This window comes from Anguilla rostrata, chromosome 17 (assembly GCF_018555375.3).
Source record: "Anguilla rostrata isolate EN2019 chromosome 17, ASM1855537v3, whole genome shotgun sequence".
Taxonomy (NCBI): domain Eukaryota; kingdom Metazoa; phylum Chordata; class Actinopteri; order Anguilliformes; family Anguillidae; genus Anguilla; species Anguilla rostrata.
The window spans coordinates 20,693,248-20,706,162 of record NC_057949.1 but is presented as its reverse complement, the minus strand read 5'-3'; the positions used below and the strand labels follow the sequence as shown (position 1 = coordinate 20,706,162).

Below are 12,915 nucleotides of genomic sequence, written 5' to 3'. Positions count from 1 at the left end.
TGTTCTTTGTGATAAAACACTGTATGTCTGCAATTGCAAAGTATATACATTTAGAGAGGGGGAGGTATTCTATGGAATTAATATAAAATTTGAATACCACTGTTAAATATACCATTGTTAAAACAGATATTTTATTTTAAAAATAAAATAACAGCAAATACAGAGGAAATATGTTTGTCCTCACCTTAACCACAGAGAGCATAATTTAAAAAAACAAAAAAAAGAATCCAGGCTACAGGATGTGTGGAACCATAGGATGGCTTCTTTGAGGGGGGGGGGGGGGGGAGTCTTTGTTCTTCAGTAGAATATTAAAGATGAAAGAATGCAGCCCTACTCCCCCAATACCTTCTCTCCTGTGAGGGTAAGAGAGCTATGACCAGCCAGCCCCCGTCTGATATTTCTGTCGCTGGCGATGATGACAGGTGGACACACATGATGCTTCTGTGACATTTCCTGGACCACTGGCGCCACCTTTGAACTGCACCCCTCCATGCCTACCCCCATCCGTACCACAAACATCACAGGGCCTTTGAAGGGACTTCAGCACCTGCAAGAGAGGGAGGGGGGAAAAGGTTAAAAGGGACAGAGAGATGATCAACAACAGATTGCCTTCTCTCGAAACACCGTACTTGTGTTTTCGGACTATTTTGTGTATGATAACACTTCACGGCGATTAATACATTAAAAAATAAGTTTTCTTTTGCAAAGCAAAGATCAGAATGGAAAATTAATCTACTCTGCTCTCTGGTATGACAGAAATATTGACAATAGCTTTTTTTTTTTTCAAAGTAAAAATAAATTATTTGCCTGAGTAACAAGATGTGACCGTCAAGAAATTTTGTTCTGTCTTCTTTTGCTCTTCTTCCTGCAGAGGCTGAAGACACTGACTCGAGGGGCGCTGTGATTGGACAGAGCGTTGGGAGCGATGTCGGGGACAGGCTGCAGCAGCAACAGCGTTCTGCAGGCGCGGAGGGTGGTGGAGCAGCTGAGGGTGGAGGCCGGCATGGAGAGGATCAAGGTCAGTGTCGGCCGGCTGCTTCGCCCAGCCCATGCACGTTTAGACTGGGTCTGGTGATCAGGTTGAACCTGGTGCAGATTGGTACTGGGAGTGTGAAAGAGCTTTAAAATGATGAGGCATTCTGGCAACACTATGCATGTAACACAGTGGGCAATCTGCACTTGTAAATTTAAGATTGAGTTAAAACTGAGTTCATGTTTATGATGAAGGAGAAATTATTTTCTTAAGAAAATTGTCTGACCAGTCTTTAGTTTTCAATGCCAATGGCTTATACAAAATAACTAACCTGAGTTGGTGGTTTAGTACCATCCATAAGTCACAGTTGTTGCACATCATTCATGTTCTATAAGTGTCTCATGACTCAAAAAGTTGGATAGAAATCCCACATGGCTAAACCCTAATGTATAATGTTGTGTTGGTAAATGGAGAAAAAAGCTTTTTTTCCTGTTCCTGAGATCTTGTTTTTAGTGATTTATATACAACAATGATTTGTCTTAGGCAATGCTGCTTTGCAACAGCTAAGACCGCCACTGAAACAAATGGTGTCAGTGTTGCATACGGAACCTTTAAAACTCCTTTTAGAGTCACTCAGGCATGGTCCACCATTTTTCTGAATACGCGTTTAAAACATTTACTTTCAACACATTTAAACATTTGATTTATGGATGAACTTGACAGAATCTTACCATTTTTACAATGTACAGCGGAATCTAGATTGGAATGTTGGAAAACAGACAGGAGGGGTTTCAGTACAATCTGTGACCGACCAGCTCAGCATGACTCTCCCAAGCTCAGAGTCCTTCGATGTAGCGCCTGATTTTGTTTTGGCTGGGGTGGGGGGTGGGGGTGGCGCTGTACCCCTGCAGATCTCCATCGCAGCGGCTCAGCTGGTGCAGTACTGCCAGGAGCACGGTCGAAGCGACCCCCTCCTCACCGGCATTGCCACCTCCGCCAACCCCTTTAAGGACAAGAAGACCTGCGTGCTGCTGTAGTGCCGCTTGATGCTGGGTCACCAGGGGAGATCGAAGACACCAGCTACCTCCAGCCCCACACCACCAGGGCCATCTCAACCCTCCAGCCCCACACCACCAGGGCCATCTCAACCCTCCAGCCCCACACCACCAGGGCCATCTCAACCCTCCAGCCCACACCACCAGGGCCATCTCAACCCTCCAGCCCCACACCACCAGGGCCATCTCAACCCTCCAGCCCCACACCACCAGGGCCATCTCAACCCTCCAGCCCCACACCACCAGGGCCATCTCAACCCTCCAGCCCCACACCACCAGGGCCATCTCAACCCTCTAGCCACACCCGCCAGGGCCATCTCAACCCTCCAGCCCCACACCACCAGGGCCATCTCAACCCTCCAACCACACCCACCAGGGCCATCTCAACCCTCTAGCCACACCTGCCAGGGCCATCTCAACCCCTCCACCCACACCGCCAGGGCCATCTCAACCCTCCAACCACACCCACCAGGGCCATCTCAACCCTCTAGCCACACCCACCAGGGCCATCTCAACCCTCCAGCCCCACACCACCAGGGCCATCTCAACCCTCCAGCCCCACACCACCAGGGCCATCTCAACCCTCCAACCACACCCACCAGGGCCATCTCAACCCTCTAGCCACACTCCGCCAGGGCCATCTCAACCCCTCCACCCACACCGCCAGGGCCATCTCAACTTCCAGCCCCACACCACCAGGGCCATCTCAACCCTCCAGCCCCACACCACCAGGGCCATCTCAACCCTCCAGCCCCACACCACCAGGGCCATCTCAACCCTCCAGCCCCACACCACTAGGGCCATCTCAACCCTCCAGCCCCACACCACCAGGGCCATCTCAACCCTCCAGCCCCACACCACCAGGGCCATCTCAACCCTCCAGCCCCACACCACCAGGGCCATCTCAACCCTCCAGCCCCACACCACCAGGGCCATCTCAACCCTCCAGCCCCACACCGCCAGGGCCATCTCAACCCTCCAGCCCCACACCACCAGGGCCATCTCAACCCTCCAGCCCCACACTACCAGGGCCATCTCAACCCTCCAGCCCCACACCACCAGGGCCATCTCAACCCTCCAGCCCCACACTACCAGGGTCATCTCAACCCTCTAGCCCAACCCACAGTTCACTTTAATGGAATTTAGCAGACGCTGTCATCAGGAGCCATTTAAAAGACAAACACAGCTGCAAAGATCGGAGATTGAAGCGCAGGAATTCCCAAAAAAGGAAAAGTGTAATCCCAGTAAGACTACAAAGTGCAGACTCAGATGACAACTCATCAGCTACCTTATTGAACATTAAACCAAGCTGTACAAACAATGAGCACTATGAGCATTAAATTAAATTGTAGCACAATTTAATTTTGTACAATTTAAATTGTGCTGCGTACAAACAGCAGTCAAGAACTGCAGACTCTGAAAACGCAGAAATAAGGTGCTAGACACCTGTATATTGGAGTCAAATAAACTTCACTTTTTACACTCATTCACATCAAGACTGTAAGATGGACACCTTCCAGCCAGACACACAATCGCAACATGGCACACACGTAAGTCAACAGCTACGTCTCGAGAGAGTAGAATTAGAAGATACATTAGGCGCTGTCATTTCTCCATGGTTAAAAAGTGAGGCACTGGTAAATTTTATTAAATAACAACGAATAATCTGAAACAGAGAATATTGTTAACTCAAAACCTGTATTTATTAACATTAAAGTAATGCAAACACAATATAAAGTTACAAAATGATTTTTTTTTTTTGTTATTATGCTGTCAGATTGCTAGCTTCCAGTATACTTGTAATCAGTAGGTGAAGAATCAGCAGGTCGACTAAAAGTTCACACGGCTGACACCTGACACTGTGTTTTATAATGTATTCCATGTATTTCATAAACTGTCTTCGACTAAGGCTGTAAATGCATTTTGGGAGCTGTATTATTTGTGTGTGTGTGTGTGTGATGGATGATAGAATCCTGATGATGTAGAGGCGATGGGTGTAAATCCTGTGTGGGACACGTCTGCTGCAGGCGTAAGTGCACCGGCTTGGTCTCCGTTTCATTCAGCAAAAATCCAACTTCGTGAATGAAAACTACACTAAACTCTGGGCGCCCTAGTGAATGAGGGTGTGCAAACAAATGCTGAGATGTTCATCACTTCATGTGTCATTATGTGTGTGTGTGTATACAGTTGCTACAGTTTTCTTTTGATATTTCAGTACTGTAGGCAGTCAGGCCAAAAACCTGGAGACTCTAACAAATGGGGATAATTCTCAGACAGCAGATCTTTTAATTTATTTAAAAGTTAAGCTAACAAGTGACATATAAATAACTTGAAATAAAAAACACACCACATCCTAGTTGCAAGTCCAATGGCTATTTGGATCTTGTCACATTGCACGCGAGCTGGGGCTCGGAATCCTTCACTATACACCATTATGTGCATTTATTATGATTGAAATAACCTTTCCTAACAACGAGCCACCTGGAATGTCTGTAATGGAACGGCAGACACATAAATGTCACACTTTACAACACACGGAACTCAAACCTGTATAATTACAGATGTGAGTGCAATAAGTAACTATGCATATTAGTCTAGAGGGCTTTCCATACAAACACTCTTTAGCAAGGTGCGCCAGCATACTGCTGAGATGGAGCTCACATATCTAATTGCACATGGACACGTCTGTTGTGATGCAAAGCCCTTCACACTTTTTCTCATGCATTCTTGTGATAGAAAGGCAGGCACTCTGTACATATTATTATAGTGTCAAAACAGTGTTCAGCAGCAAAAAAAACAACTCCAACAGGCGTTTGAAAATGACACAATAATTTGAAATTTAAAAATGAACAGGACCATGAACATAACATCCTTTCTTCTGTGTAAGACACAAGCCTTATTTTTTTAAACTTTGAGGTTGATCATTTTAAAGCTTACTAATTTATTTTTAAAAAGAGTGTTATCAGTGGCATTGTGTTTTCGGGTTGAAATAAAGAGTCCAGTTTGAGCAGAGAGTCACATGACAGCCTGGGATGCCTTCAGTGGCCCCGCCTTCCTCCCTCGCTCCGCCCCTCCCTCACCTCCGCGGCCTCCGCCCCTCCCTCACCTCTGCGGCCTCCACACCTCCACACACATGTCCCCTGAAGCTACAGCCAGCACCCCGCCCTCCACGCTCAGCTGAAGAGAGGGAGAGAGAGAAACTTAGAGAATTACTATTTTATACTGCTTTTACAGGGGCGTCCATTTATTCAATACATACACCAGCTCAGAATCCAGAAACAGAGCAGAGAGAAAAAATACTTGCCAATATTTACAGATTAATTTCCTGCCAAATAAAGCGCTTTTTTTAGAGAGACAACAGGATGGCCTACGGGATGGCCTCTTGGATTCCCATATTCAGAAAGAGTTACAGACAAAGAGAGAGACAGAGAACTGAACTGAACTGAACTGAACTGAACTGAAAAATTGAGAGAGAGAGAGAGAGAACACAATGAGCCACAGCTAGAACGTCAGGTTTTTTGCTGAGCTGGAAATGAGGGTAACGGAGACACAGCATGTGGGTTTATAGTGTGTGTGTGTGTGTGTGTGTGTATGCAGGAGAGACATACCCCATTGACCCCAGCTTGGTGCCGCAGTGAGCAGAGTGTCCTGGGGGGGGCGGAAGGGAGGTGAATCTGTAGAAAGAGAAGGACAGGTGTGAGCAGAGAAACAATGAAAGAGTAGCCTGTGCGGCTGCTTAACTCAACAATGCAGACTATTAAACCCGCTAAGAAGGGCGTACTGGGAGAGGGAGGCGTCAGGTCCACCGTGGACCCAGTCTGAGAGACGGGAGCACAGACCAGCTGGGTCAGGGGTACCTTGATGGTGCGGTCAGAGGAGCAGGTGTACAGGGTCCCGGCCGAGTTGTGGATCCCCGTCACCAGGGAGTGGTGCCCCACGTCGAAATGGGAAACGGGCTGGAAGAGGCCGTCCCGCAGGGCGAAGGTGTGGATCATGCCGTGGTTGTCTCCGGCCCAAACCTCCTTCCCACTGTAGGACATGGAGAGCAGGTAGGAGCTCAGCTGGGGTGAGGGACACAGAGAGAGGGAGGGAGAGGGAGAGAGAGAGAGAGGAGGAAAATCAGTGAGTTGGAGAGAGCACGACTGATATTTCCTCCAGGCCTTTTCTGTGTGTGTGTGTGTGTGCGTGTGTGTGCTCTCGCTGCAGTGAGGGTGTGTGTGTGCGTGTGTGCATGTGAGGGTGTGTGTGTGTGCGTGCGTGGGTGTGTGTTGTGTGTGTGTGTGTGTGTGTGTGTGCTCTCGCTGCAGTGAGGGTGTGTGTGTGTGTGTGTGTGTGTGTGTGTGTGTGCTCTCGCTGCAGTGAGGGTGTGTGTGTGTGTGTGTGTGTGCTCTCGCTGCAGTGAGGGTGTGTGTGTGCTCTCGCTGCAGTGAGGGTGTGTGTGTGTGTGTGTGTGTGCTCTCGCTGCAGTGAGGGTGTGTGTGTGTGTGTGTGTGTGTGCGTGTGCTCTCGCTGCAGTGAGGGTGTGGTGGTGCTGCTCCGTGCAGTGAGGGTGTGTGTGTGCTGGTGAGTGTGTGTGTGTGCTCTCGCTGCAGTGAGTGTGTGTGTGTGTGTGTGTGTGCTCTCGCTGCAGTGAGGGTGTGTGTGTGTGTGTGTGTGCTCGCTGCATGGAGGTGTGTGTGTGTGTGTGTGTGCGTGTGCGTGGTGTGTGTGTCGTGGTGAGTGTGTGTGTGTGTGTGTGCTCTCGCTGCAGTGAGGGTGTGTGTGTGTGTGTGCTTCGTGCGTGGGGTGTGTGTGTGTGTGGTGTCTCGCTGCAGTGAGGTGGTGTGTTGTGCGTGTGTGTGTGTGTGTGTGTGTGTGCTCTCGCTGCAGTGAGGGTTGTGTGTGTGTGTGTGTGTTGTGTGTGGCGTGTGTGCTCTCGACCAGAGCTTCTGCAGCGGTCTCCTGCCCGGTCAGGACACGCCAGGGTGCGGTCCTTGCTCCCGGAGAGGATGTACTGCTCATCCGCGGCCAGGCACAGCACCGCGTTGCCATGGAGACGCAGGCTCTTCACCAGGGGCTCTGCCGCTATGGCGCACGACAACACCGCATCACAAACTGCACCTCAGCGTCGCCATGGCAAAAAACACCCAAAGTGCGACCAGAGCCGCCAGCACAGATGAGCAGACCCAGTTAAGAGCGTATGGGGAGGGGGAGGGGCCTGAATGAGTGCCTGTCTGAATGGAAACCACCAAAACATGGGGAAGGTCCAATACACTGAAACTGATATTCATGCACTAGTGAGGCAGAAGAATCAGCGTGTTCTGGGGATTATAGGTAATAATGGCCACCCACCAATGCTGACTGCCTCCAGAGAGCAATCTCAGTAACTGACAGCTGAAACATCCAATAGTTTTAGGGGTGGGTGTGACTGGGTTGGGTGGGGTCACAGCGGGCAGGACGGGGGCGGGGCGCGGGCTGCAGACTGACCTCTGGTGTCATAGATGCTGACCTTCTTGTCGTAGGACCCGGCCAGCAGGGCGTCGCTCTGGCAGGACAGGCAGAGCACGGCGGCGCGGGCCTGGATGAGGCCCCGCTCGGTGCCCCCGGCCCCCAGGTCCCACAGCCGCACCGTGCTGTCGAAGGAGCCCGAGCAGAGCAGGGGCCCGCGGGCCGCCAGGCACCACACCCAGCCGCGGTGCGTGCTGAACAGGCCCCGCCCCCCCAGCGTGCGCAGCAGCGTCCCCCGCGCCCCCCCGCGCAGGTCCCACAGGTTCACGTTCCTGTCCCGGGACCCCGAGGCGCACAGCGCCCCCTCCCCCCCGACCAGGAGCACGGTGTTCACCTCGGCGATGTGGCCCGAGGGCAGGGAGAACCGCTGGAGGGCCGCGGACGGGCCGGGGGGGTCGGAGAGATCCCCCTCCCTCCCTCCTGCTTTCTCTCCTTCCCCCGCTTCGCCTTCAGCCACTCCCTCCTCTGCCCGGCCTCCGCGCTCACCCAATCCCTCTCCCCCGTCTCTCTCTCCCCCCTCCTCCTCCCCTGCCATTGGCTCGTTCTGCCTCTCCCCTCCAACCCCCTGCTCCCCCGCCTCCGCCCCGCCTCCCTCCTGCACCCGCTGTTGTCCCTCTCCGTCGACCAACAGGCCTCCACCCTCCATCATCTCTCCATCTCCAGCTCTCCCTCCTTCGGCCCCAGGCGCGCTGGCCACCGCAGCCTCTCCTGCCTCCTGTAACCCCGCCCCTCTGTCGCCCGCAGGCCCCGCCTCCTGCCCCTGCCCCTCCCTCTCCTTCTCGCTCAGCCCCGCCCAGCAGGAGATGAGCTCCTCCATCTCCAGGCAGGCGGTGGGCCAGTCGAAGCCCTCCCGCGGCCCCACGGGGAAGGAGGCCCCGGGGCCAATCAGCCTGCGAGCTCGGAGCTGCCAGGCGGTGCTGTCCTCACCCACGCCCCCCAGTGCTCGACAAACCTGCAGGGGGGTGGGGGTGGGGTGGGGGGAAGGGAGAGGGAGAGGGAGAGGAGAGGGAGAGAGAGAGAGAGAGAGAGAGAGAGATAGATAAATAGAGAGAGAGAGAGAGAGATAGATAGAGAGAGAGGGAAAGACAGAGAGAGAGAGAGAGGGAAAGAGAGAGAAAGAGATAGATAGAGAGAGAGGGAAAGAGAGAGAGAGAGCTGGTCAGCCAGCTGCTTCTGGAACTCACCACATTACACATGTGACATCATAATGTTAACACCCGCTGACTCAAATCAGCTTCAGGAAAGTACTACTTCAAAGCTCAGTTATGAAACCACATTATGAAACAGATCACCATACCGGATCTGGAACACTGGAGGGAAGAGCCACGTTTCTGACTCAACTGAACCGCTATTGGGACCTGAACAAAAAGCACTCAACAGCAGGGTGAAACTGCGAGGCGCAGTCTGTTGGGCAGCTCACGACCCATACATGACCCCCCCCCCATCCCTCCGCTGCTGCAGCGGGTTCGATTCCCTGCCGTGGCACTTTCTGTTCTGTGATCCCATCTATCTGTAAACCTCTCTGCTTTCCCCCTGAATTAATCTTTTTTATGAATACATAAGGAGAGTGCACTTTCCACTCTACAAAAAAATGAAAAATTAATGGTAGCAATACAATGAAGAGATACAATGAATACCAGTTGCTAGGGAGAGGCTCAGTGACCCCACCCTAGCAACAGAATCACAATTGCAAAAAGACCTGGTTGCCAAAACACTGAAAGACAATAGAGGAAGACAGAAGAAAGGATATTTGAGAACAAGAAAACATTTCAAAAGGAGAGACGAAGGAAGAGGGAGGGATGGAGAGCGAGAGAGAGTGTTTTTTGGTTTCACGTGTTCGCTGAAAACCCGACCGGTTTGCGACCGTTCCGTTGCCGCTTCCCAGCCGCAGCAGGACCAGCGGTCACCTCCACGGTCACACCCGTGCGCTCACCTGTGGGAGGACCGTGATGACACACTGCGCTGGGAGGTGAGAGGCGATGCGGGCCACCATCTCCCATGGCAACGACAGCAACCCTGTTCCTTCGCTGGAGGGGGAGGGGCTTGTTTCCCTTGTTGCACCGGGCGGGTGGAGTGGGGTACTGGTATGGAACACAAGCAATGCCATTACCTCCCAGCGAGGTGCGGACAGGAGGAGACACTACAAAAAGCCAGCCATTACAGAAGAGGGAATTGAAAATTGAAGACGTGAAAAACTGAAGTCAAAGGAAAATCAAGGCTCTGGTCAACATTCCCTGAAATATGTTCCCTCCTAGGAAAGTAAATAAGTTAATAAAAGAATGAATGAATGAATGAATGAATGAATGAAATTAAGAAAGAGAGAGGTGACAGAAGGGAGGAAGGAGGTGAAAGCAGAGAACTGACTTCTGTTGGTCTGGCCGGAGAGCTTGGTCCTGTGGCAAATTCAGTGGAGCGAGATGCCCTGCTCTTCCCACCGCGCTCCCCGCCTTCAGCTCACTGAGTTCCGCCTCCGCCTCCTCTTCCTCACGGCGGCCCCAAGCCTCCGACATCCAGACACCTACCGGACAGCGAACGGGAAACATCAACAGTGCTCTACCCAGAAATCACCAGCACACATCGCTACACTTCGTGTCCTTTTGTCTTCTGATTGCAGAGTCACGCGATGGCTAATGTAGTTCGATGCAGACGTTGACATAAACTGTACCATGATTTAGAAACAGAGTTTATAAACCTGCAATTTCTTGAAAACGGCCCTCATTAGAACGTATCCACCTCTGAACACGATCTAAATGGTAGGCAATGCAGAAAAGATTATGATAAAAGGATATTAGCTGTACTTGTCAGTCTCACTGAAATCGGGTGACAAGCCACCCACGTAACGTATTGAAGTCAAACAACAAACCCACCTAAATACTTTCCTTGGTATTCTTATTTCATTACGAGAAAGTTGTTATCGTTGCTGTGACGCGAATTCATTAAACAGTGAACACGCTGCAAGCTAGCATTAATCATACCTTCACTGAACGACAAAGCAAACCGTGACTGTCAACATTATGCTTGCTTCTAGCCAAGTTGGTTCCTTTCTTTGGTGGGATCACAGCAATTACTACAGATAGTTGATTTAATTATAAATTATGTCAGCCAGACGTTTTACGTTATAAAATTAAGGAATACATTTCTTTGAAATTGAGCTTCTTGTCATACAGTCCACATCCAGCAATATGATCTTACAATTGCCACCCGCCCATTTACAGTTGCTTTTCGAATATGTATTTTTCCGGCGCGTACAATTTACGTCATCAAGCTGCTGCTAGTCGATCAAAAGCGTGGTCAACTGGGAAGCACTCGGTACTGACAGAACATAAAACTTGAAAACTCATGAAATTAGAACTTTCATCAAATCATTTATCACTTTTTTTGCCGACGCGACTTCCACGTCGTAGAAAGGTATAAAATATATACACCAGGGTTATTTTGACCGAAATATTCAAAAGATCCAAATTGGTCTGATATAATTAAAATTGCTGTGCCACTGCGTTATTTCCGGGGCTGACCATAGCATGGACTGAAGAGGACCAGCTCATAAGATCCATGCAAAACGTTTTATTTTTCCTACTGCAAAAAGTGTGTTTGGGTCCAGATAGTCAACAGATATGACTGATTTCATGAGTCCTAGGATTCCCATGGTGGTCCAAGACAGTGGCTTTATGGTTTAGCAGTTGTGAAGACCCAGGGTACAGGCTTGATTAGTCAAAGCTAGGGCGCAGATGAATATTAAAGCTGGGAAAAAGGTAGGCCCTGTGGGTGAATTACCATTTTAGATTAGGGAGGTCATGTCAAATAAAGTAAATAACCGACTTATAGTATGTGTGCCGTCAAATTATAATTATTGGGTGGATTTATGAACATCTGGTTTTCATTCATTTGAAAGGGGCATTACTGTCCACATTACCCCTTGTAATAATACTCTCCACCAAAACGCAAGAGCAAATAAACCACAGGTAAAATAATCCAGACAGACAGAAATTTGTTCCCAGCTTGGTAGAAAACCTTTTTTTATTTTCCATTCACAAAAGAAAAATAGAAAGTGATAAGTTTGATACATAAGTTAACGTCCCACTTGCACTCACAGTTGAGAAAAATACATCAATTTCATTCGGCAGACTTGAGACTGAAACAAGGTTCTACAAGTCTTACAGTTTTTCCCTTATTCCCCAGGTATGCACCAAGCTAAATTCCCCCCGCCCCTCCCCTTTTAACAGTTGACTAAAATAAATGGTCCGCTATAAAACAACGAAACAAAAAAATTCTTTAAATAAAAAGAACGTTAATGGAAAGGGGGGGAAAACAAAAAACTTCTGAAGTCCAAAAAAATGTTTGCGCATCTCTGCACAAAACTAAAATGTGAAAAACAAAAAAATCTGAACAAAAATAAATACAAAAATATTGAAAAAATAAATAAAAAAATAAAAAACACTGGAGGAAAAATTGGCTGTATTTTAAGATTGACTTATCACTTATATAAACAAGGTGTTGTTAACCTGCAACGTTTTACACACTGTGTGGGATGTAGGACCCTCAGTCCCATTAATGCGACATGTAATGGTTGTGGTCAAATTCATATTTATTTGTGCATACCTGCCCTCCCCCCCCCAGAAAGACAGCCCTTCGGAGAAAATTCACCAGCCAACACTTGCATATTAGTTTACCTACGGACACATCGCACACCAAGTCACCGATTCTGACACTGAAGGAATTCGGGGGAAGCCAGTTTACAAAAAAAAAAAAAGTGTCAAAAGGAACCCAAATGTGGGTCCATCTGCACAATACGCCTCTTATCTGATTCACAGTGATATAAAAAGCGGAAGTTCATATTCACGTTGCAGCAAAAGCCCGAAGAACCCACGGCATCTGTTACTTTGCCAAAGTGAAGCTCAGTCTCATCGATTAAAGCCATCCAAACACTGTCGTTCACCCGAGGCCTACAGTCACCGCCTCCAACCTCATTATACAGAGTACAGTAATAAGCAATTTCAACAACAGACTTCAATCATTGCTTTTGATTAAACAATTTAATTACACTTGGAGAGGCACTGTCACAAAAATAACCCACTCGTACAAAATGGCGTGGAAACCAATGTGACAAGTGTCGATACTGAAGGTTTCTCCACAGGGATGGCCCCCTGAAATCCCCGGGCACATGACCGTCACATGACCTCAGGGGAAGATCTGTGCCATGTTGGGTTTTTTGTTTTTTTTTTGCGTATGATGCTGCACACGTGCGCTTATGGTGAAAAACGCGCTCAAGCACGCAGCTGTCAGTTTAACAGGCAGACAGAAGTTAAACTCAGAAACTTGACAAACACGAGGTGAGGTACTGACGAAGACTCCTGCACAAATTACATTACGTTAGGCTGATGGGGGTTGATGGACAAGCTA

At 49.2% G+C, this 12,915-nt stretch overlaps 2 protein-coding genes across 2 annotated transcripts; one reads left to right on the top strand and one right to left on the bottom strand.

Moving 5' to 3' along the window:
* The first annotated feature begins 546 nt into the window (after positions 1-546).
* On the top strand, positions 547-2,821 carry LOC135244250 (guanine nucleotide-binding protein G(I)/G(S)/G(O) subunit gamma-12-like). Its single transcript, XM_064316575.1, has 3 exons — positions 547-747; positions 872-1,018; positions 1,885-2,821. Exons 2-3 carry the CDS (start codon positions 926-928, stop codon positions 2,008-2,010), a joined length of 219 nt encoding a protein of 72 aa, XP_064172645.1. The 5' UTR covers positions 547-747; positions 872-925; the 3' UTR covers positions 2,011-2,821.
* A 1,149-nt stretch (positions 2,822-3,970) lies between these two features.
* On the bottom strand, positions 3,971-10,789 carry fbxw9 (F-box and WD repeat domain containing 9). Its single transcript, XM_064316576.1, has 9 exons — positions 10,491-10,789; positions 9,880-10,033; positions 9,449-9,596; positions 7,495-8,467; positions 6,961-7,092; positions 6,172-6,188; positions 5,886-6,089; positions 5,637-5,702; positions 3,971-5,205 (listed from the first exon to the last, which is right to left on the bottom strand). The coding sequence occupies exons 2-9, from the start codon at positions 10,023-10,025 to the stop codon at positions 5,131-5,133; spliced, it is 1,761 nt and encodes a 586-aa protein (XP_064172646.1). The 5' UTR covers positions 10,026-10,033; positions 10,491-10,789; the 3' UTR covers positions 3,971-5,130.
* Positions 10,790-12,915: the final 2,126 nt, after the last annotated feature.

Excerpts from the sequence above, each read along its gene's own strand:
- LOC135244250 (XM_064316575.1), top strand. The coding sequence starts at position 926 with ATGTCGGGGACAGGCTGCAGCAGCAACAGCGTTCTGCAGGCGCGGAGG. Across the intron at positions 1,019-1,884 it reads CCGGCATGGAGAGGATCAAG|ATCTCCATCGCAGCGGCTCA; the intron begins GTCAGTGTCGGC and ends GTACCCCTGCAG.
- fbxw9 (XM_064316576.1), bottom strand. The coding sequence starts at position 10,025 with ATGTCGGAGGCTTGGGGCCGCCGTGAGGAAGAGGAGGCGGAGGCGGAA. Across the intron at positions 9,597-9,879 it reads CTCCGGCCAGACCAACAGAA|TACCCCACTCCACCCGCCCG; the intron begins GTCAGTTCTCTG and ends GTTCCATACCAG. Across the intron at positions 5,703-5,885 it reads CCTCTGACCGCACCATCAAG|ATTCACCTCCCTTCCGCCCC; the intron begins GTACCCCTGACC and ends CTCTTTCTACAG.